Genomic DNA, 20,924 nt, shown 5'->3' with positions numbered 1-20,924 from the left:
AAAGACAACACAGTGACTTTGTTGCAACTTTGCTTTGGTTCAACGTGTTTTCTCCATATCCCATGATGGTGGCTCACCTAAACACTCCATCCATCTGCTGCTGCTCCGGCTCCTGTGGCACACTGTACAACCCACTGTACCCCACCAGTCAAACAGTTGGCCCAGCCCTGGTCTTGTGGGTTATACGCTGATGAAATGTCTAAATAATTGACAGGCATACGTATACAGTATACACAGTATATCTTCGGCTGCTGCTGCTGTGTTATCCGGAAACGGGTTGCCGGGGCAGCAGCCTCAGCAGAGACGCCCAGACTTCCCTGGTCCTAGTCACCTCCTCCAGCTCACCCAGTGGGACCCCAAGGCGTTCACACAGTTCCTCCAGCGTGTGCTGGGTCTTCCTCGAGGCCTCCTCCCGGTCGGTTAGACCCGGGACACCTGCCCAGGGAGGCGTCCAGGAGGCATCCCAAACTGATGCCCGAGCCTCCTCAGCTGGCCCCTCTCGATGTGGAGGAGCAGCTGCTCCAAGCGCTTCCCGGGTGACTGAGCTCCTCACCCTGACATACATATATACATGTATAGATATAGATATATAGATTCACAGAACCAGATCTTCAAACATTTTAATCACATTTTTAAACAGCAAAGTTGAATGTTGTGTTAAAAATAGACTGCTGTGTCTTTGCGCATTGTTAGTGGTTGTGCGGTAATTGGGAAACAGTCTCTCTCTAGTGGTTCCATGGTGAACAGCTGCGGATCAGTAGAGATACGTCACCACCAAAGCGCTCCATGGTGGCGGAGGTGCAGGTGCTTTATTTTGAAACAACTTCCGGTGTTTTTTTCAGATGCTTTTGTGCTTTTTGTCTGTTTGATTTGTTTTGTTGTCGCATGTGGAAGCGGAGGACGCTGCTTCACTTTCACTCTGATGCCAGCAGATCGAGTTTCAAAGCGAATCTGAGCCTAAATTCACTTCCTCGAAAGAATCAAAACTTACGACACAAAGATTCTGATGTTAAATAATACTTTAATACGTTGCAAACCTTTATAAAATAAGCCTTTATCAATTCCTATTGGAGAATTTTGTACAGCAACGGTGCAGTGCAAGTGAAGGAAAACTATATTAATAATAAAAGACAATTTTACTAAGTGAGAGGATTCATAATTGCGTTCTAGTAAACTATAAAAAAAAAAAATTATAATGTAATAAACAATATCCAATTGAAATGTAAATAAATAAATAAATAAAAAGTCGTTCGATGGATTGAAATGTTCCGTTTGACTTGCGGGTTAAAATCGTTAAATTAAAGTTGGTGTAGTACCACCGCTGACCGCTGGGAAGCAGTGTTGCCAGCCAGGCTGGGTGGGAGGGGGGACCCTCCTGGCCGCTGAGTGGCTGCTGAGAGGGGCGTGCAGCTGTGACGTGTGCGTGTGTGTGTGTGTGTGTGTGTGTGTGTGCAGCGCAGAGGGAAGATGGCGGCGGTGGTCCGAGGCTCCTTCACTGTGTTCCGGCGTCTGGTGAGTCAAAGTTACACACTTCAAACCGGCGTCCTTGTCTCCGCCGCCCGCCGGAGTGAGCGTCACCTCCCGGCGGCTGCTGTAGCATGCTGTGGCACGCTAGCCCGCTAGCTTAGCCTCTGCTACCGCACCAACTTCGCTGCCAGTGTTCACGAGTGTGGACCAATCAAAACACAGGCGGCCGCTGCCAGCTGCTGGTTTAGCAGTAGCATCCCGGGCTAACCGGGTTAGCATCCAGTCCGACAGCCCGGGGACGTCCTCGTTAGCATACCGGGTTAGCATCCCGGGCTAACCTCGCTAGAGCCCGTCCCTCCGCTCCCACAGCCCGGCGGGAGGTCCTCGGGTTTTCCGCCGAGGTCGCGGCCTGCTGAGCGGCTGGAGGTTGGAGGTGTGACCGAAGATCTCGGAGGTCTGGGAGTGAAAAAGAAAACTACTGAGATGGATGAGTGTTTCCTCTAGAAGACCAACGAAGTTCCGGTTGTGCCACTCAGCAGCAGGTCTCAGCCTGATGTGTGCGCTTTAATTTCTGTCGGTCTGTTGTCATCATTTTAGATTATTTTTCCTCACATTCCATGAATTAAGCCTTCGATTGGAGTCAAAAATCAGTGCTTCAGGCTGCAACGTGAGTAAAAGGAGGAAGGTGAAGGTTTACAGGTCACATCCGTTTCAATACACTGTTAGCATACACTTATAACACGTGACCAGGTGCGACTAGGTGTGACCAGGTGTGCTGTGTCCCTTCAGCTCGGCCAGCAGTACCGCCGCAGGTGCGTGCGGCCGCCACTCAGGTGTTTCCGAGCCGTGCCGACGCTGCCGGCGTCATGTGACCACAGAGGGGCGACGCGGCTGAGCAGCAGGCCGCTGCACACAGCCTCAGGTGACACCCTCTCACCCACCTGCGCACCCCTGATGGTGATGATGTTACTGACCAGAACACTCTGTGTGTGTGTGTGTGTGTGTGTGTGTGTGTGTGTGTGTGTGTGTGTGTGTGTGTGTTCAGTGTGTCAAGGTCCAATCGTCCAGTTCAAACTGTCAGACATCGGAGAGGGCATCATGGAGGTGACGGTCAAGGAGTGGTAGGTGCTGCTGAACCAGTGGTGACCAGTAGATCGCCAGTGACCAGTAATGACCAGTAATGACCAGTAGCCGGGTGTGGTCCTCAGGTTTGTAAAGGAGGGCGACCGTGTGTCCCAGTTCGACAGTATATGTGAGGTCCAGAGCGACAAGGCGTCAGTGACCATCACCAGCCGCTACGACGGCGTCATCAGGAAGCTCTACTATGACGCTGACGCCACGGCGCTGGTGGGCAAGCCGCTGGTGGACATCGAGACCGAGTCGGGCTCAGGTGAGACTGGGGTCGGGAGGGGGGGGTTGGTCCCGGAACGGTTCTGGTGGTGGTGTTCTGATGACTCGTGGTCCCGGTCCAGAGGTGATCCAGGAAGAGGACGTGGTGGAGACCCCCGCCATGGCCCGAGAGGAGCACACCCACCAGGAGATCAAAGGTCACAAGACCCAGGCCACGCCCGCCGTCCGCCGCCTGGCCATGGAGAACAACGTAAGTCTGCTACCAGTCAGTTCACTGCTCCCAGTCAGTGCTGCCAGTCAGCGCTGCCAGTGCTACCAGTCAGTTCACTGTTCCCAGTCAGTGCTACCAGTCAGCGCTCCCAGTCAGTGTTCCCAGTGCTCCCAGTCAGTGTTCCCAGTGTGACCACTATCCCCTCCTCCAGATCAAGCTGAGTGAGGTGGTGGGCACCGGCAGAGACGGGAGGATCCTGAAGGAGGACATCCTCAACTACCTGGCCAAGCAGACCGGAGCCATCCTGCCCCCGGCCCCGCCCTTGGCTCCACCCCCGGCCCAGGCCACGCCCCTCGCTGTCAGACCAGCAACCATGGCTCCGCCCACCACGCCCACACCCGTCTTCACCGGGAAAGACGTGACGGAGCCAATCAAAGGTGAGCTGAGCCTCGGCAACACAACAGTGCAAAACACTACACTGTCAGCAACACAACACTGTCAGCAACACAACACAATCAACAGACAACTGCAATAAAACTGTTTGCACAGTTTATTTATTCATATACGATTTTATAACTGTTTATGTAATTATTATTATTATTATTATTTTTAACTTCTATTGCACTTTATCTAATTTTTAAACTTTTACCTGACGTGTACGCTGCTACTTGAGAGATGTTGCCAAATGCAATTTCATTATATTCTGTACAAATGACAATAAAGCTTCTTAATATTCTTAACAATCAGCAACACAACACAACACAGCATAATCAGCAACACGACAGCACAGCGCTGCCCCATGGCGGATCAAGGTCAGTGCCTGGCTTCGTCCACAGAGGGCGCCAGCTGCAGCGCTCCAGCCTGGTTGTTGCTCTGAGCTGCAGTCCCAGCAGTGACAAGCAGGTGGCTCTCCTCCTGCTGCTGTGTGCAGGCTTCCAGAAGGCCATGGTGAGGACCATGACGGCAGCCATGAAGATCCCTCACTTCGGCTACTGCGACCAGGTGGACCTCAGCCGCCTGGTGACCTTGAGGTCAGAGCTGCAGCCACTGGCTCAAGGTCGAGGTCTCAAGATCAGCTACATGCCCTTCTTCATCAAGGTGACACTCACTGCTGCTCCACCTGCTGCTCCTGCTGCTCCACCTGCTAACGCTGCGCTCTGATTGGTCCAGGCCGCCTCCCTCAGCCTCCTCCACTTCCCCATCCTCAACTCCTCCGTGGACGAAGGCTGTCAGAACATCACCTACAAGGTGAGGAGCTCCTCAACACCTCCTGCCCAGGTCACCTCTGACCTCCTGCTATCGACCTCCTCCTCCTGCACCTCCTCCTCCCTCCTCCTCCTGCTCCTCCTTCACCTCTGACTTTCTGCCGTCCTCCTCTTCCTTCCTCCTCCTTCTTCGTATCCTCCTCAACCTTCAGCACCTCCACCACCCCCACCTCACCTCCTCATCCTCTGCTCCTCCAGGCCTCCCACAACATAGGCCTGGCCATGGACACCAGCCAGGGCCTGCTGGTTCCCAGTGTGAAGAAAGTGCAGCTGCTCAGTATCTTCCAGATCGCCCAGGAACTGAACCGTCTGCAGGTTCTGGGTGCCACTGGCCAGCTGGGCACGGCCGAGCTGGGGGGCGGGACCTTCACCCTGTCCAACATCGGCTCGGTGGGTTCTCCTCAGGAGCACACCACACCACGCTCGGAGGAGGAGAAGTTCTCCGCTAACTGCTGCTGCTCAACCTTCTGCTCCTCAGATCGGAGGAACCTACGCCAAGCCGGTCATCCTGCCTCCAGAGGTCGCTATCGGAGCACTGGGCAAGATCCAGGTGAGCTGGAGACCACCTCCAGGTCCAGTCAGGACCAGACCTGGCGCTGGAGGCCACATCCAGGTCCAGACCTGGCGCTGGAGGCCACATCCAGGTCCAGACTGGACCACTAGGTCCAGGGCCTACTGTACCCTTAGGGTCCTTTCTGGACCAGGATATACTGGTCCTCGCCTGACCCGGAGACAACCATAGGTCTGGTCCAGTCAGGACCATTAGGGTCCAGGGTCTGCTGGTCCTGATCTGGAGACTACCTTCAAGTCAGGTCCAGAAGGTCCTGGGTCTGCTGGTTCCAGTAGGGTCCAGTCAGGACCAGTAGATCCATGGTCTTCTGGTCCTGACCTTTGGACAACCTCCAGTTCAGAACCAGTTGGTCCAGGGTCCACTGGTCCCAGTTCCAGTAGGTCCAGTCTGCAGATCATGGTGTTTGTCCATCATTACTCCACACTTACCAGGAGGAACCTTCTCCTGGTTCCTGTTCTCTCCTCAGGTCCTCCCTCGCTTCAACGCTGCAGGTCAGGTGGTCCCGGCCCACATCATGAACGTCAGCTGGTCAGCTGACCACCGCGTCATCGACGGCGCCACCATGTGTCGCTTCTCCAACATGTGGAAGGACTTCCTGGAGAACCCAGCCAGCATGGTGCTGGACCTCAAGTAGAGACGGGGAGCGGGGTGGAGGGAGTAGGCTCCTCCCCTGCCTCGGCCTGACGCCACCCCCTCCCACTGATACCACCCCCTCCCACTGACACTCCCTGTGGCCTTACAGCAGGACTCCAGCAGAGGGAGCGGTGAGCCTGTCAACCAACCATGATGAATTGTAGCACACACACACACACACACACACACACACACACACACGCACGCACATAAAGAGTTTTAGCGTTCTAGCTGCTCGTGACTTGGCTAGCCTCCCTTAGCATTAAATCTAAGGGAGGCTAGGGTAACAGCTAGCAAGCTAACCCTCTGACAGGAACCATGTAGAAACACACGCACGCACACACACATACACACTAATTGGGTTCAGAGCCAGAGCCAGACCCTGACCTGTTCCTGGAGCTCCTGGAGCTTCTGGTCCTGGAGCTCCTGGAGCTTCTGGTCCTTATCTGGACCGAGGTCACTCACTCTCTCACACTCTAGTTACTGGCTGATCACCTGATCAGTCCACCACCTGACCTGCCTGCCATCGCCCCCTGGGGGTCAGAGTCCTCCTGGACTGGTGGACCTGGTAAACCTGGTGGACCTGTGTTACATGATGTTTGTCTCTTGTGTCATTTTGTGTTTTTAGACTAAAGATGTGGGTTTTTTATTTGAGAGATTGTGTGACGCTGAGAGAAATAAATAAAGTTGACCTGTTGAAAGTGTGTGTGTGTGTATATATGTGTGTGTTGGAGGCCCTGGTGGACCTGTTGGTCCTTCTGGTCTGTCTGAAGGTGTCATTAGACATTCTGAAGTTTGGGCCGGTCCGAGGCGGCGGCATGAAGTGAAATTAAAAGATATAATAAAACAGTAAGTCTTGATAAAGTGCCCCCATGAGGTGAAGTTAGGACTGCTGCAGTACTCTGTCTGGTCAGCAGGTGGAGCTGCTGGTGCTGCTCCTCTCTCCAGCTCCCATCATGCCCTGGTGCTGCTGCTGCTGCCAACCACAGGTCTGGAATGTGAAGGCCTTTAAATATAGTAGCTGGATGGGTCACATGTCCTGGGCCGGCCAATCACCTGCTTCCATACTAAAACTGTCGAGAGTCACCGAGGGTCGAGAGTCGCCGAGGGACCAGGAAGGCCAGGAGGACCAGGAGGACTTGAAGAACCAGGAGAACCAAGTGAGAACTTCAGCCACTGGGAGAGACCTGAGTGTGAGTCGGTGTGTGTGAGAGTGTGTTTTGCTGGTCTCTTGTATATCATGTACAGTCAGTAAACCCCGCCCCCTCCAGACCAGTTAGTCCTGCTCCCAGGTCAATAAGCCCCGCCTCCTACAGGTGTGAGTAATGTGTTTGTGTGTGTTGTTTTGATCACATGACCAGCGGTTTGCTGCTTTGAGAGGGGCAGGGCCTGCTGACTGGCAGCGGAGACCGGCCTCTGGTCATGTGACATGGCTGAGCTGTGACATCATCATGGTGGGCGTGGTCAGCTCCATCAGGGGCCTGTGGGAGAGCAGGATCAAGAGGGTCCAGGAGGAGGAGCAGGAGGAGGAGCAAAGGAGGAGCAGCAGAAGGAGCGGAGCTTCAGCCAGGTCAGACTCCTCCCACTAACACCACCTCACTGTCCACCTGGAAACACCAGGTCCTGGTCCCGGTCCAAGTCCTGTTCCACAATCAAGGTCCTGCTCAGAACATCTGCTGACCTCACTGTCTTCTTCTGGGCTCTCCTCTGGTCCTGGGCGTGGTCCTCATCCCGTTCCTGGTCCTTTTCTCGGTCCTTTTCCTGGTCCTGGTTTGGTACTGATCCTGGTCCCGGTTCTGGTCCTGGTCCTGGTCCTCATGTGGTCCTGATCCTGGTTCTGGTTCTGGTCCCGGTCCTCGTCCTGTTCCTGGTCTGATTGTGATCCTGGTCCTGGTCCAGACTGAGTGTGGGGGTCTGGGAGGACCGGGCAGTTCTGGCTCGGCTCAGACAGAAGCTGCTGACAGAAGAGGGTCGTCTGGTCCTGCAGATCCAGCAGGAGGACTGGAAGGTGAGGACCAGCTGACAGGAAGTGGCCTCCTTAGACCATTGACAGCTGACGCCCCCTTCATTCCAGGTTTTGCCGGACTGCCTGGTCCAGCTCAGCCAGGTCCAAGAGTGGCACATCCACCGGACCGGACTGCTGAAGATCCCACACTTCATCTCCAGCTTCCAGAACCTCCTGGTCCTCGATCTATCCCGCAACGCCATATCTGAGATCCCCAAACAGATCGGTGAGTGCAGCCCAGTTACCCAGGACCTGGATCCTTTGGACCTGGTTCCTCTTGACATGGTGGCCTGGTTCTCCTAGTCCTGGTGGTCCAGTTTATTCTGGACCTGGTTCCTCTGGACCTGATGGGCTGGTTCCTCCTCAGGGTCTCTGGTTCAGGGTCTCTGGTCCCTGGTTCCTCTTGACATGGTGGCCTGGTTCTCCTAGTCCTGGTGGTCCAGTTTATTCTGGACCTGGTTCCTCTGGACCTGGTGGGCTGGTTCCTCCTCAGGGTCTCTGGTTCAGGGTCTCTGGTCCTGGTCCCAGGGTCTCTGGTCTCTGTGTCACAGGTCTCTGGTCCTGGTCCTGGTCTCAGATCTCTGGTTTCAGGTCTCAGGTCTGTTGTTCTGATCCCAGGGTCCCTGGTACAGCTCCAGGAGCTCCTGCTGAGCTACAACAGGCTCTAGTGTGTCACAGAGGAGCTCAGTGGTCCCAGAGTCTCTGGTCCTAGTTGCGGGTTCTGTGGTTCTGGTCTCAGGGTTCTGATTCTGGTCCCAGGGTCTCTGGTACGGCTCCGGGAGCTCCTGCTGAGCTACAACAGGCTCCAGTGTGTCCCAGAGGACCTGAGTGGCTGTGAGAGTCTGGAGCGGCTGGAACTGGCCAGGAACCAGGACCTGGACCAGCTGCCAGACCAGGTAGGCACCAGCAGGGAGTAAGACCTGGTAGGAACCAGCAGTCCTGGTCCTTGTCCTAGTCCTGGTTCTGACCCCCTTGTGTCCAGCTGAGGAGCCTGAGGAAGCTGCAGCACCTGGACCTGTCCATGAACCGGTTCAGCAGGGTCCCGGAGGTCCTGCTGGAGCTGCCGGCCCTGGAGTGGCTGGACCTGGGGGGCAACCAGGTGGTGGAGCTGCCTGAAAACATCCACAGGTGGGCCGGCTGACCTCTGACCCCTGACCCCTGACCCCAGGCAGCCACCCAGCCCGTGTATGTGTTTTTCCTGTAGGATGGAGAAGGTTCACACACTGTGGCTGCAGAGGAACCAGCTGCAGACCTTACCAGGAGGCCTCAGCAGGATGTCCAGGCTGGACACTCTGGTCCTCAGCAGCAACCAGCTGAGGGACATCAACCCCATGATGGAGGACATGGTCAACCTCAGGTCTGTCTGTCTGTCCTCCTGTCTGTCTGTCTGACTGACTGACTGACTGTCTGTCTGTTCATCTGTCTGTCTTCCTGTCTGTCTGACTGACTGTCCTCCTGTCTGTCTGTCTGTCCTCCTGTCTGACTGACTGTCTGTCTGTTCTACTGTCAGTCTGTTCATATGTCTGACTGACTGTCTATCTGTCTGTCCGTTTGTCCATCTGGAGCATGAATGCATGCTTCCAGTGTTAGCACTGGTAGGGAGCAGCAGCAGCAGCATTAGCAGCATTAGCATTAGCATTAGCAGCAGCAGCAGCAGCAGCAGCAGGCTGACTGACCTGATGTTTGTCTTCACCGGAGCAGGTTTGTGAATTTCCGAGACAACCCTCTGACCTTGGACATCACGCTGGAGGTCAGGAGGAGGAAGAGGAGCAGCCAGGAGGAGCAGGAGGAGCAGGAGGAGGATGGCGACAGGGAGATGTTTGGCCGGGACTTCATGCTGATGTATATCAGGGAGGCTCGGAAGAGAGCGCACGCTGCACTCAACATCCACCGAGTCAACCGTTAGTGGTCGAGTGATGTCATCACTATCATCATCTTCATCATTATTACCATCATTAAAATAATAATCATCATCCCTTTCACGTTTAAATGACCTTTGACCCTGACTAGCTGTTGAACTAATGATGAACTAATGGACCATCAAACCCAAACTAACCACCAATGATATCAATCAATAAGAGGCAGAGATCAATAATGAGGAGTGATGGCTGATGGTGACTAGCTGTTGATGTTTCAGAGGCCAACCAGGAGTGAGGAGGTCCCAGAGGAGGAGCAGGAGAAGAATGAGCAGCAGCCAGTCGGTTTTCAGGACACTTTAATTCACACAGACAGACAGACAGTCAATCAATCAACCAATCAGACGGACGGACGGATGGACGAGGGCACGGCGTTCAGCAGGACGTTCTCCAGGGTCACATGACCGTCCACGTAGCGGCGCAGGCGGCCGCTGAAGCCTCGAGAGCGCAGGAAGTCCAGCCGCCCGCCGTCAATCAGCCGCTTACACAGCAGGCCCACCTGGTGGCGCTGCTGAGCCGACAGCAGGCTGCTGCTGAGGAGGAGAGAGAGACAGCAGTCAGTACAGGAAGTCCGTCCCATTGGACAGCACCACATCATGTGATCACAACAACATTAAACACTGTTGATGATGTTGCTGCTTTGTGTGTCTGTTTCTGTGTGTGTGTGTGTGTGTGTGTGTGTGTGTGTGTCTGTTTCTGTGTTTCTGTGAGTGTGTGTGTGCGTTTGTGATCTCACACCTGCTCACAACTTCAGGCATCTCAGCCACGTCATGTTCCTCCTCCTCGTCCTCTGCTCTCTGATTGGCCATGTCCTCTGGTTCTGCTGGGCTGTGATTGGCTGGTCTGAGGCCGCAGGTGGCCCAGCTGGACATGCGGCAGAAGGCGGAGAAGTCAGCGGCTCCGAGGCCCAGCTGCCTGAAGAAGCTCTGACCCACGTAGTGACGCCACTGGCAGCGGTGGTGGCAGCACAGCGCCACCACCAGGCCCAGCACCGCACCAGGGGCACAGTCTTCTCCTACAGCAGGGGGCGCTGCAACACTTCCAGGGACAGAGTCTTCTTCTCCAGTGGGAGGAGGCCCTGTTCCTCCTCCTCCACCAGGGGGCCCTGCCGCTGCAGCCTGACAGGCCTTGTGTCGTTTGGTGGGCGGCTCCCCCTGGTGGTGATCCTGCTGTGGGGGGCCCAGCAGGCAGCGCAGGGCCAGGTCTGCACATCACATGGGCCAATCAGAGAGGATACTAGGTAAACAATCAGAGGGCGGCGCTCCCACTCACCTGTTGCCACTCCACACAGGTGCTTCCCCACAGCCACCAGGGGGAGCTTCTTCTGTTGGAGCAGGGGGACTTTAGCTGTGGAGCCAGAGGTCAGAAGGTCAGAGGTCAGGATCTGCAGGAGGCCACACCCACCCACCAGGAGGCCACGCCCGCCACCAGGAAGCCACACCCACCCAGGTCCAGGTGCTGGATGTCCACCTGCAGTCTCTCCAGGGTGGCGCTGCCCTGCTGGTGTTTCCCGTCCACCTGCAGCAGAGACAGCAGACAGTGAGACTCCACCCCTTCACTGGTGCTGGATGCTGATTGGAGGGTGAAGAGGAAAGGGGCCTCCTGCCTTGAAGCGGGTGCTGCTGCGCTCCACCAGCAGCAGCTGCAGGTCCTCAGCTGGTTCCTCAAGCGAGAACTCCTCCTCCTGCCGCTGTCGTGGTGCCTTCAGGGCCTCGTGGATCCAGTGGGACAGTTTTCCTCGGCCCGCCCCAAACTCCACGAAGCAGCGCCCCCTTCCCAGCAGCCCCAGCGCCTGCAGGTGACCTAGGATGGACGACTGGACACACCTGGCGGTTCAGCAGGAGGGGGCGTGGCCCGAGGAGATCACATGACCACCTCCTCCCTTACCTGCTGCTCCAGGTGTTTGTGGGCGGAGCCTCCGTTCCTGGGGTCGTCTAGCTCGCCCTGTAGGGCAGGGTGAGATAGGACACCCTCCTCCACCTCCCACCTCAGCCCTGCAACAGCAGCAGCCAATCAGAACAATGAGACCAATCGGCAGCCACAGCACAAGCCCCGCCCCCTCAGGTAGACCCACCTCTGGCTGCAGTTCTCAGTCTCTCCACCAGGGCGTCCAGCTGGGAGCAGCTGAGTTCACTCAGGCTCACCTGACACACAAACACACACACAGAGCTGCGTGAGTGGCCACACACACACACACACACACACACACACACACACACACACACACACACACACACACACACACACACACACACACCTCCTGGACGTCTTCTTCTTCTCCAGCTGGTCCAGAGTTGATGTTCTCCACGTAATAAACCTGCAGGAAGACTGAACATCATCATCATCATCCTCATCATCATCATCACCACCATCAGCATCAGGATGCAGCAGCTCTTACAGGTGTGGGCTTCCTCCTGGAGTTACATTTCTTCAGGTGTTTCTCCAGTCTGTCTGCACTCACAGTGCTGTCTCACACACACACACACACACACACACACACACACACACACACACACACACAGTATAATCTCTGATGTCTTTGTTATCAGATCAATAAGTTGATTGATTGATTGATTGGCTGCTGACTCACTGTTTGGGGTCCAGTGGACACGTGATCCTGTTGCTGTCGGCCTCCTGAAGGAAAAAAAAAAGCTGAAAGACGCGTGATGACTTCACGCGATGACGATGAGGTGCCGCGAGATGTTTTACAAATACAAGTTGGTTGATTGACCCGACAGCGCCACTTGGGGGCGGCCGGTGACGGCGCAGAGAAGCGACGTTTCCCAACAAGACGGTAGAAGTTGTGAGCAGGACTTCCGGTGAACGCCAACGGCGCTCCTCCTCCTGGACCGTGAACACACCACCCGGTCCGTGAACTCACCATGGTCGCGTGCTCGCCGCAGAATCTTCTCCCCCTCGCGGCGACCATCTTGCAGAAGCGTCTCTTCTTCTCCAGGAAGAAGCCACACGAGCCCGGCAGCGGCGCCGCCATGTTGGATGAATGGATGCCTTCAGGTGCACACCGGGCTGTCGGAAAAAAAAACAAACGACGAACCCGGAGCAGCGCGCTTCACTTCCAGTGGTTGTTGTTGTTGTAAGTCAGTCAGCGCCTCCTGGTGGTGGTTGGGATCCGCGAGGAGCCACGTGGAGTGACGCCGCAGTGGGGAGGAACTGATGTTGTGGAATCGGACGGGAGTCGTGCCCGTTAACGCATCATCGTGACGGATCCGTTTCCACTGTATCCAAATAAAGGATCTGGTTAGTAAAGTTAAATTATACATAGAGACATACATAATATATACATACATATGTATGTATGCAAATATTTCTGTTTGTTAAATGCACACACGTATATACATATATACGTATGTGCATTTAACATACACACACACACACACACACACATATACATATATATATATATATATATATATATATATATATATATATATATATATATACATACATACATACATACATACATACATGTATATATATGTACGTATATATATATACGTATATACATATATGTATATATACACACATATACATGTATATATATACACACATATACATGTATATATATACATATATATATATATATACATATATACATGTATATATACATATATATACACATATATGTATACATGTATTTGTATATATATATATATATATATGTATATAGTCTTCAGAACCTTTTCTAGTGGTTCTGCAGACTCCACCGCTACTGCTCATCACCTCCTGGAGTGCAGTGGAAGTCATGAAGTCATTTCTAGCTGTAGCAGTGTGGACAGCATTTCTCTCCGCAGGACGAATAAGGAAACTTTCACTCTGCTGTTTCCTCTTCCTCTTATTGAATGACTCTCAGCTTAAGCTCTTGCGCGAGGGTGTCTTTGCTGAAGCGATAGCGCAAGAGTCACTTAAATCCGTCCCTCCAACAACAACAACAACAACAGAGCGAAACAAAACTTCCTTCTCTTCCACTTTTCACAGTTTGTGTTAACACACAACAACAGACACTGTAGTTGTGTATTAACACAAGAACGGCAAAATTCAGTCTCTGAGACTCATGAACAAGTCACGTGACGAAGCTCCGCAACTCGATCGGCTCGATCTTCCTGTGACGGTTGTCATTTCCGGTGCGTCCGAGTTGCTCTCGATAAAGTTGAAGAGAAGAAAAAACGCTGTGAAAAGCTCTCATTGGTCACTCTCTCCAAGCCCCGCCTTCTCCTCCCCAGTGCGCTCTGATTGGCCGCGCATCGCCTCAACTCGGTGATTTCCCGCCCTTTCACTGTAAGGGGGCGGGGCCTAAGTTGCGTTCACTGACGTGCAGTCACCATGATGGCGGAGGTGGCGGAGTTGGGCGGCGGTCCCGGTTCTTCTCGCCCCGGCCCTCCTGCTCCCAGCGGGCCGGGCGGCGGGCCCTCTGCGGCGGCGGGCTGCTCGGTGCTGGTGCTGGTGGGGGCGTTGCGGAGTGGAGAGCCGCTGGAGCGGCTGCTGCTGCACATCGAGGCCGGTGAGTTCCGATAAAGTTTGTCCCACAGCAGAACCGAGCTGCTGCGGCCACGATGCCCCGGACCGGAAGTAAAGAGCAGCGGCAGAATCAGCTGGCTGGAAAGCAGACTGAACCAGTCTGGTCCGTTTGGTCAGAGTTTGAAAAGTTAACCAACTTCTGAACCCGCGAGCAAAGTCAGGAGAAGTAGAAGAAGAGGAGGCTAACTGGACCCAGGCTAACTGGACCCAGGCTAACTGACAGCGTGCTTGTCACAAAGACCCAATGAGACGCCTGTTTAATGGGCCTGGCGTTGCTCGGTTGTCACCAGGTGTTTCTGCTCCGCTGTGACGTCACAATCCCTCTCTGCCCCCTCCTCTTGACGGTGTTGATCTGAGGGCAAAGTCCAGCGGTTGGTTGAGAAATAAAATTGATCTCTTGCCAGTTTCTTCTTCTTCTGTCTCTGTGCTTTTATTTTGGTGGTCCTCCCTGCGGATGTTGCTCAACTTTAGGGAACCAGAACATTGAGAGAAAGTAGGTCAACAGTCAGACTCAGTTGGACCAGCGAAAGAACCAGAACCAGGACTCGGCAAAGTCAAAAGTGCAGTCTGAGTGTTAGTGGGTCTAGGTTCTGGTTCTGGTCAGCTGCTGCCGCCCCAGCAGCAGCAGCAGCTGCAGTATCACATGATCCAACTGAGAGGTGGCAGCTGCTGCTGGCTGTGTGTCAGCAGGACCCCCTGCAGACAGAAGCAGGAAGTGCACCACTTCCTCTTCCTGCTTGTGAGGAGGAAACACAGAGTCACATGACGTGTGTGTCCTGCAGTGTTTGGCTGAAGCTGTTTGCTGTCTGACTGACTGCTGATTGGTGCAGGTGTGCGCTGCTGGCCTGTGGACCTGGACGTCTCTGTTCTGGATGAGCAGCTGAAGCTGTTTGTGTCCCGACACTCAGCCTTCCTGTCAGAGCACGACCCTGGTGAGACACACACACACACACACACACACCCACACGCACACACACAAGAAGTGATGTCATCCTCTCTCTTGAGGTCTCAGTGCAGAGGTCAGAGGTCACGTGCTGAGTGTGTGTGTGTGTGTGTGTGTGTGTGTGTGTGTGTGTGTGTGTGTGTGTGTGTGTGTGTGTGTGTGTGTGTGTGTGTGTGCCCCCTGCAGGCCAGCGGACTCTGCAGCACCGTGGGGACGTCCTGGACACTCAAGTGGTTCTGAACCCGACCCACGACCTGGTCTGCTCTGAGGTGAGGACAGCACCACCTTCAGCTGACCTGGCCCCTGACCTATGACCTATGACCTCTCAGCTCTGACCCATGACCTCTCACCCCTAACCTCTGACCCCTGACCTGGCCCTCTGAGGTGAGGACATCACCTTCAGCTGACCTCTGAGCCCTTACCCCCTGACCTCTGACCCCTGACCTCTGACCCCTGATCTGGTCTGCTCCAAAGTGAGGACATCACCACCTTCAGGTGTCTGACTCCTCAGCCCTGGCCTCTGACCTCTGACTCCTGACCTCTGACCTGGCCCTCTGCTGACTGCTGTGTGTGTGTGTGTGTGTGTGTGTGTGTGTGTGTGATGCAGGTGCGGCGCCTGCTGTGCGCTCCGTCCCAGCAGAAGCTGTTGCTGCTGGCTGGCTCCACCCTGGAGGAGGGAGGAGACCTGCTGCTGCAGACCGGCTGCTTCTCCCCACACCACCTGCTCAACATCTGCACTGAGCTCCAGGTGAGGAGCCCTGCAGGGGGCACCACCACCACCACCGCCCTGCGGCTGGAAGCCAGTGAAAGGTTTTGATTGGTCACGGTGGTGCGGCAGGAGCTGATGTGATTGGGCCTCAGTCAAGAGTTTAAAAAGTGGCCGTTAAATTGAAGTTTTACAGAAATACAAAGTTAAAAAAGTGTTAAGTACCAATAAGGCTGTTTAAAGTATTAGTCAATACAATATAATATAGTGAGTGCCAACAATTGAATGTAAAGTAGACACTATGTCATAATATTGTCTGTCAACACTCAGAGTCAAAATAATATCAGTCATGTGTGTTTGCTGTGTTCCACCAGCAGGGGGAGCTGCCAAGATGTGGGGACCCTGCTCCCAGGACCAGTCTGACCCTGAGCTGCCCCCAGCCGGACCCCTGGAGGGCGCTGCAGCAGCAGCTGCAGCTACAGGGCGCCCCCTGGCTGCAGCTGCAGGTGGCGCCCCCTGCTGTGCTGCCCCAGATGGAGGGTCTGCAGGAGTTCACTGAGTACCTGTCCGAGTGCCTGGAGCCCACCACGCCCTTTGACCTCCTGGAGCCGCCCGCCTCCGCCGGCTTCCTGCGCCTGTGGCGGCCCTGCTGCTACGTCTTCCCCGGGGGGCGGGGCCACTCCGCCTTCCTGGCCGTCAGCGGCTTCAACCTGCTGCTGGACGGAGGGTCGGATCCCCGGCCCACCTTCTGGAAGCTGCTGCGCCACCTGGAGCGAGTGGACGGCCTGCTGCTCACACACCTGGGCGAGGACAACCTGCCCGCTGTCAACAGCCTGCTGCTCAGGAAGGTAGGGGGAGGAGTCTGCACGCACACGCCTCTACAGTGGCTTGTACAGTGGGCCAGAGGGGGGTAGCGGAGCAGCAGCAGATGATGCAGTGTTCTGGTGGAGGAAACTATCTGGAAAACCTGTTGCTGGAATGTCAGTGGAAAATCAAGCAAAGCTGCAACCAACCAGAGTCTGTGAAGCCCCACCAGGGGGTTTAGCTCTTAGAGATTGCTTTAGAACCATCCAGAACCATCCAGAGCCATCCAGAACCACCCAGAACCACCAGGGGGTTTAGCTCCTAGAACCATCCACCATTCAGAACCAACTAGAACCATCCAGAACCAGCAGGGGGTTTAGCTCCTAGAACCATCCAGAACCTCCCAGAACTATCCAGAACCACCAGGGGGTTTAGCTCTTAGAACTCTCTGTGCGTCTCTCTCTTTCTATCCTTTCTTCATATTTGGAGAGAGGGCTGTGAGCTAACATGCTAACTAGCTTGCTGTCAGTTCACTCGTTTTCTACAGTCATTTTGCCCTCTTCAGTCTCCCCTCAGTTCATGTGGTCATGATGGGGTCATGTGGTCATAATGGGGTCATGATGGAGTCATGATGGGGTCATGGGGTCATGATGGGGTCATGTGGTCTTTAATGTGAAGGGTTGTTGAACAGCAGACTGGAAGTCTTGTCAAGTGTTCAGATTCAAAGTGAGCTGATGTTTTGACCCAGGTGGCAGAGCGTGAGTGCGCCCCCTCTGGCCTGGAGGGGGACGACTGGGCCCAGGAGCAGGAGCAGGACCAGGACCCAGGGCAGGACCAGGACCAGGACCAGGACCAGCGCCCTAGGAGGCTGCTGTCCCCCGAGCTGGGCCTGGTCTTCCTCAACGCCCCGGCCAGGCTGCGCCCCCTGCTGGAGGAGCCGGGTCGGCTGAGCGGTCCGGGCCAGGCGGCGCTGACCCTGCGGCTGCTGGACCGGCTAGACCTGCAGCCAGAACCGCTGGTCCGGACCTCCTCCCAGCCCCTGCTGCTCTTCAGCAAGATGGGCGTGGGCCGCCTGGAGATGTTCGTCCTCAACCCGGTGGCCGGCAGCGCCAGCCTGGACGCCTTCCTGCACACCTGGCCCAAGCAGCAGCCCGGGGACCTGCCGCTGGCCTGCCTAGTGTCCACCTGCGTCCTGCTGGTGTGGCACCCGGCCAGACCCCTGGAGAAGATCGTCAGGCTGCTGTTCCCCGGCTGCTGCCCCCAGAACCTCATCCTGGATGGCCTGGAGAAGCTGCAGCACCTGGACTTCCTGCGACAGCCCACCGTCAGTCTGAAGGACCTGCAGGACCTCAAGGACATCCAGGAGCCCAGGAGCAGCGAGAGCGGGGAGAACCTCAAGACCTCGGCCAAGACAGGAAGTGGTTCTCTCAAGGACAAGACGGGACGAGCAGAGGGCAGGAAGCCGGAGCAGAAGGTCAAAGCCAGACCTCCTCCTCCTGCTGCTGCTGCTGCTGCTGCTGCTGCTGCTGCTGCTGGTGGTGGTGAAGCTCCACCCAGAGAGAAGAAGGATGGAGACAAGTCCAAACCAAAAGAACAAGACCTCAAATCCAAAAGCAGCAAAACTGCTGAGAAGATCCAGAAGAAAGACCTGCCGAAGGACGAGAAGAAGGACGAGAAGAAGGACGAGAAGAAGGACGAGAAGAAGGAGGAGAAGGCTGCTGCAGAGAAGAAGAAGGAAGCGGTGAAGAAGGAAGCTCCCAGTCTGAAGGTCAAGAAGGACTCGAAACCAGAAGTGAGAAGAGACGGAAAGAAGGAACCAAAGACTGAGGAGAACAAAGTGTCCAAAGTGTCGGTGAAGGAGGTGAAGAAGGCCACGAGCTCTGCAGCAGATGTTCGGAGAGCCTCGTCCAGGAGTGGGACTCTGAAGAAGGACGGAAGCCACCAGAAGAAAGAGGCTCCGGCCAGAGGAACCAGAGGAACCAGAGGAACCAGGGAGCAGGACAAGCATAAGGAGGATGAAAGCTCCAAGGTGTCCACACCTGAAGACCTGACGGCCGAGCTGGAGAGGCTGAGGCTGGAGGAGGAGCAGGAGCAGGGAGGAGCTGGAGGAGAACCTGGAGGAGCAGCTGGGGAGAAGCCAGTGAGCTTGGTGGCCACTGGAGTCTCACCACCCTCCCCCGAGGTGGACGGACCTGCAGCTGGTGAGCAGGTGCCGCCCCCTGCCGGAGACCCCCTGACGCTGCATCACAACGGGGACCTGGCTGAGATCTTCTCCAGGGTTCCTCACGACGTGGACCTCTGCCTGGTCACCCCCTGCGAGTTCCAGCACCCCAAGACCCCAGAGAGCGTCCAGCATCTGCTGCTACTCCAGCCTGCTGGACCCCCCACCACCACCTCCACCTCCTCCACCACCATCTCCACCACCATCAACAACATCACCCCTGACACCTCCCCCCAGTCTGAAGAGACTCCAGCCACCTCCTCCGCCCCCCCTGGGCCCCTCCCACTCAGTGACCCCCCCCCTGCCCCCCTGAGGGACCTCCCACCCCTCCCCCCCCAGCCTGGAGCCTGCATGGTGGAGCCTGAGGAGAAGAACCTGAAGGCCTCGGCCAGCAGGACCAGGAAGCCCCCTGCAGCAGGCCAGAAGGTGACCTCATCAGGGGCTGGCAGGGCCAGGGTGGGCGTGGCCTCGGGCTCACTGAAGGTCACGCCCACCCTGGAGAGCAGGGCATTGGGCCGAAGTTCACTAGGAGGCTCCAGGCTTGGAAACTCCAGACCTTCATCCTCAGGTAGGACCTGGGGAGCTCCTGGTCGGTGCCTTCCTTCTCCTCATGACCTTCTGATGACCTCCTGATGACCTTGACTGTTTGTCTGCTTGACCTCCTCCTCCTCCTCCAGGCTCCAGGGCTCCTCCTCCTGGTGATGGTGCTGAAGGTGCGGTGTTCCACGTGGACCTGGTCTACCTGCCAGGGGGCGCTGCTCTCTCCACGGTGGACTCGCTCTTCTTCAGGCGTGTGCGCTCGTCCCACTACGTGATCAGCGGAGACGACGGGGAGAAGAGCGCCACCTTGAGGACGGTCCTGGACGCCCTGCTGGAAGCCAAGAGCAGCTGGCCAGAGCAGCAGGTCAGCACCGGGGGGTCCACTGGGGTCTGCTGGGGGGAGCTGCCCTCTCACTGGTCTGTCTTGCCCCTCAGGTGACCCTGATCCCGACCTTTGACCCCGGTGCCATGCACGACTGGTACCAGGAGACCCTGCAGCAGCAGCAGCAGCAGCAGGTGACTGTGCTGGGCAGCAACAGCACCGTGGCCATGCAGGAGACCACCTTCCCCGCCTGCAAGGTCCAGTTCTGAGGACCTGGACCACCTGGACCACCTGGACCATCTGGACCACCTGGTTCACCTGAATCTGGACCACCTGCACCAGGACCACCATGGCCATGCAGGAGACCACCTTCCACGCCTGCAAGGTCCAGTTCTGAGGACCAGGACCACCTGGCCCCCACCCACCTTGCAGCATGAAGAAGAAGACAATCAGTTGATTGGCTATCAGGGAGCCTGCAGGCCCCGCCCCCTCCAGTTGAGTATATATTTTTTTCCTGTACTTTTTTCTGAGCATGCTCAGTTGGACCTGACCCTGGTGATGATGTCATTAGCTGGGCTCCTTCCTGTTTGCTGGGACAGGAACAGGAAGTGGCAGCTGCCAAACACTACATTACCCATGAGCCCTGGCAGTCCTTCTCAGCCAACATGACATGAAGCGTTGATCTCAAAGGTCAACCAAAGGTCAACCCCACGCACCCCAACGACCTTCCAGTCCGACTGTGCTGTGTGATTGCTACAGCTTCAGCTAAGCTAAGCTAACTAGCTGTTGTAGCTTGACTGTTAGCTCCTGATCCGCCAACCAGTCGTCAGTCTCTTCTTTGATTGGACGGCCAAAATATCATGTTGGGTGTTTTTTCTTTTGCATTGACAAAAGTTGCTTAAATAAAAACTTGTTTAGTTTCTCTTCTGACTCAAAAACCAAAACATTTCAATTTAATTTAACTTATTTATTTATTTTCTGTAATTTTTCAAAAATTGTTGTTTTTTCATTTCCATTCAGAATTTCAGTGACTTTTGGTACGAATCCTTCCAACTTTTAATTTCCTTCTCAATCAAATGGGTTAATATTTGTTCATTATAATTATTATTGATGATGATGATGATGATGATAAACAGAGATGAACAGACTTTATTTCACAGTTCCCCCACAGTAATAATCAGAGAGTCGTGCAGTTTGACTGACACCACTTGTTTTAATCACGTGATTCAGATTCTATATTTATAATAAAACTGCCTGTTGTGAACAATGTTGACAATGTTTCACCTTTTTCCTGTTAGACTCACACACACACACACACACACACACACACACACACACACACACACACTTGTGTGTCAACACAAATTTGATGGTTCTTTCAAAATAAAAGCAGCAGCAGCAGTGTTTCATTGTCAGACTCCTGGTTGGTTCTCT

At 55.1% G+C, this 20,924-nt stretch overlaps 4 protein-coding genes across 8 annotated transcripts; 3 read left to right on the top strand and 1 right to left on the bottom strand.

Annotated features, from left to right (window-relative positions):
- Nucleotides 1–1,348: 1,348 nt before the first annotated feature.
- dbt (dihydrolipoamide branched chain transacylase E2) lies at nt 1,349–6,201 on the top strand. Its single transcript, XM_076045252.1, has 11 exons — nt 1,349–1,512; nt 2,257–2,389; nt 2,513–2,588; nt 2,676–2,857; nt 2,940–3,067; nt 3,240–3,465; nt 3,960–4,126; nt 4,199–4,276; nt 4,492–4,683; nt 4,772–4,843; nt 5,331–6,201. Exons 1-11 carry the CDS (start codon nt 1,468–1,470, stop codon nt 5,496–5,498), a joined length of 1,467 nt encoding a protein of 488 aa, XP_075901367.1. The 5' UTR covers nt 1,349–1,467; the 3' UTR covers nt 5,499–6,201.
- A 237-nt stretch (nt 6,202–6,438) lies between these two features.
- On the top strand, nt 6,439–9,767 carry lrrc39 (leucine rich repeat containing 39). The gene is made up of 9 exons (XM_076045253.1): nt 6,439–6,690; nt 6,859–7,067; nt 7,397–7,505; nt 7,572–7,728; nt 8,262–8,398; nt 8,485–8,630; nt 8,707–8,859; nt 9,204–9,403; nt 9,640–9,767. The coding sequence occupies exons 1-9, from the start codon at nt 6,454–6,456 to the stop codon at nt 9,654–9,656; spliced, it is 1,365 nt and encodes a 454-aa protein (XP_075901368.1). The 5' UTR covers nt 6,439–6,453; the 3' UTR covers nt 9,657–9,767.
- trmt13 (tRNA methyltransferase 13) lies at nt 9,701–12,654 on the bottom strand. Of its 2 annotated transcripts, none has more exons than XM_076045250.1 (11): nt 12,300–12,654; nt 12,009–12,052; nt 11,817–11,883; nt 11,676–11,735; nt 11,493–11,562; nt 11,306–11,412; nt 11,025–11,234; nt 10,864–10,936; nt 10,691–10,765; nt 10,157–10,622; nt 9,701–9,951 (listed from the first exon to the last, which is right to left on the bottom strand). In XM_076045250.1, the coding sequence occupies exons 1-11, from the start codon at nt 12,408–12,410 to the stop codon at nt 9,759–9,761; spliced, it is 1,476 nt and encodes a 491-aa protein (XP_075901365.1). In that variant the 5' UTR covers nt 12,411–12,654; the 3' UTR covers nt 9,701–9,758. The 2 variants fall into 2 exon arrangements, with proteins under 2 accessions (XP_075901365.1, XP_075901366.1); XM_076045251.1 differs by having other exon boundaries at nt 9,701–9,948.
- A 694-nt stretch (nt 12,655–13,348) lies between these two features.
- On the top strand, nt 13,349–20,899 carry LOC142900735 (microtubule-associated protein 1S-like). Of its 4 annotated transcripts, none has more exons than XM_076045207.1 (9): nt 13,349–13,937; nt 14,785–14,886; nt 15,084–15,166; nt 15,505–15,645; nt 15,978–16,451; nt 17,156–19,196; nt 19,306–19,532; nt 19,604–19,781; nt 19,901–20,899. In XM_076045207.1, the coding sequence occupies exons 1-8, from the start codon at nt 13,760–13,762 to the stop codon at nt 19,757–19,759; spliced, it is 3,402 nt and encodes a 1,133-aa protein (XP_075901322.1). In that variant the 5' UTR covers nt 13,349–13,759; the 3' UTR covers nt 19,760–19,781; nt 19,901–20,899. The 4 variants fall into 4 exon arrangements, with proteins under 4 accessions (XP_075901322.1, XP_075901320.1, XP_075901319.1 ...); XM_076045205.1 differs by having other exon boundaries at nt 19,824–20,899; XM_076045204.1 differs by having other exon boundaries at nt 19,604–19,790; nt 19,824–20,899.
- The last annotated feature ends 25 nt before the right edge of the window (nt 20,900–20,924 follow it).

The sequence above is a fragment of the Nelusetta ayraudi genome, unplaced genomic scaffold, assembly GCF_046127955.1.
Source record: "Nelusetta ayraudi isolate G7.1 ecotype Tasmania unplaced genomic scaffold, CSIRO-AGI_Nayr_v1 ptg000084l, whole genome shotgun sequence".
Lineage (NCBI taxonomy): Eukaryota > Metazoa > Chordata > Actinopteri > Tetraodontiformes > Monacanthidae > Nelusetta > Nelusetta ayraudi.
This window is presented reverse-complemented; position numbering and strand designations above follow the sequence as displayed.

Excerpts from the sequence above, each read along its gene's own strand:
- dbt (XM_076045252.1), top strand. The coding sequence starts at position 1,468 with ATGGCGGCGGTGGTCCGAGGCTCCTTCACTGTGTTCCGGCGTCTG. Across the intron at positions 3,068-3,239 it reads GCCTGGCCATGGAGAACAAC|ATCAAGCTGAGTGAGGTGGT; the intron begins GTAAGTCTGCTA and ends CCCCTCCTCCAG. Across the intron at positions 4,127-4,198 it reads ACATGCCCTTCTTCATCAAG|GCCGCCTCCCTCAGCCTCCT; the intron begins GTGACACTCACT and ends TGATTGGTCCAG.
- lrrc39 (XM_076045253.1), top strand. The coding sequence starts at position 6,454 with ATGCCCTGGTGCTGCTGCTGCTGCCAACCACAGGTCTGGAATGTGAAG. Across the intron at positions 7,068-7,396 it reads AGGAGCGGAGCTTCAGCCAG|ACTGAGTGTGGGGGTCTGGG; the intron begins GTCAGACTCCTC and ends GTCCTGGTCCAG. Across the intron at positions 8,399-8,484 it reads TGGACCAGCTGCCAGACCAG|CTGAGGAGCCTGAGGAAGCT; the intron begins GTAGGCACCAGC and ends CCTTGTGTCCAG.
- trmt13 (XM_076045250.1), bottom strand. The coding sequence starts at position 12,410 with ATGGCGGCGCCGCTGCCGGGCTCGTGTGGCTTCTTCCTGGAGAAGAAG. Across the intron at positions 11,884-12,008 it reads TGTCCACTGGACCCCAAACA|CACTGTGAGTGCAGACAGAC; the intron begins GTGAGTCAGCAG and ends TGTGTGAGACAG. Across the intron at positions 11,736-11,816 it reads CCAGGAGGAAGCCCACACCT|GTTTATTACGTGGAGAACAT; the intron begins GTAAGAGCTGCT and ends GTCTTCCTGCAG.
- LOC142900735 (XM_076045207.1), top strand. The coding sequence starts at position 13,760 with ATGATGGCGGAGGTGGCGGAGTTGGGCGGCGGTCCCGGTTCTTCTCGC. Across the intron at positions 14,887-15,083 it reads CCTGTCAGAGCACGACCCTG|GCCAGCGGACTCTGCAGCAC; the intron begins GTGAGACACACA and ends TGCCCCCTGCAG. Across the intron at positions 19,197-19,305 it reads CTCCAGACCTTCATCCTCAG|GCTCCAGGGCTCCTCCTCCT; the intron begins GTAGGACCTGGG and ends CTCCTCCTCCAG.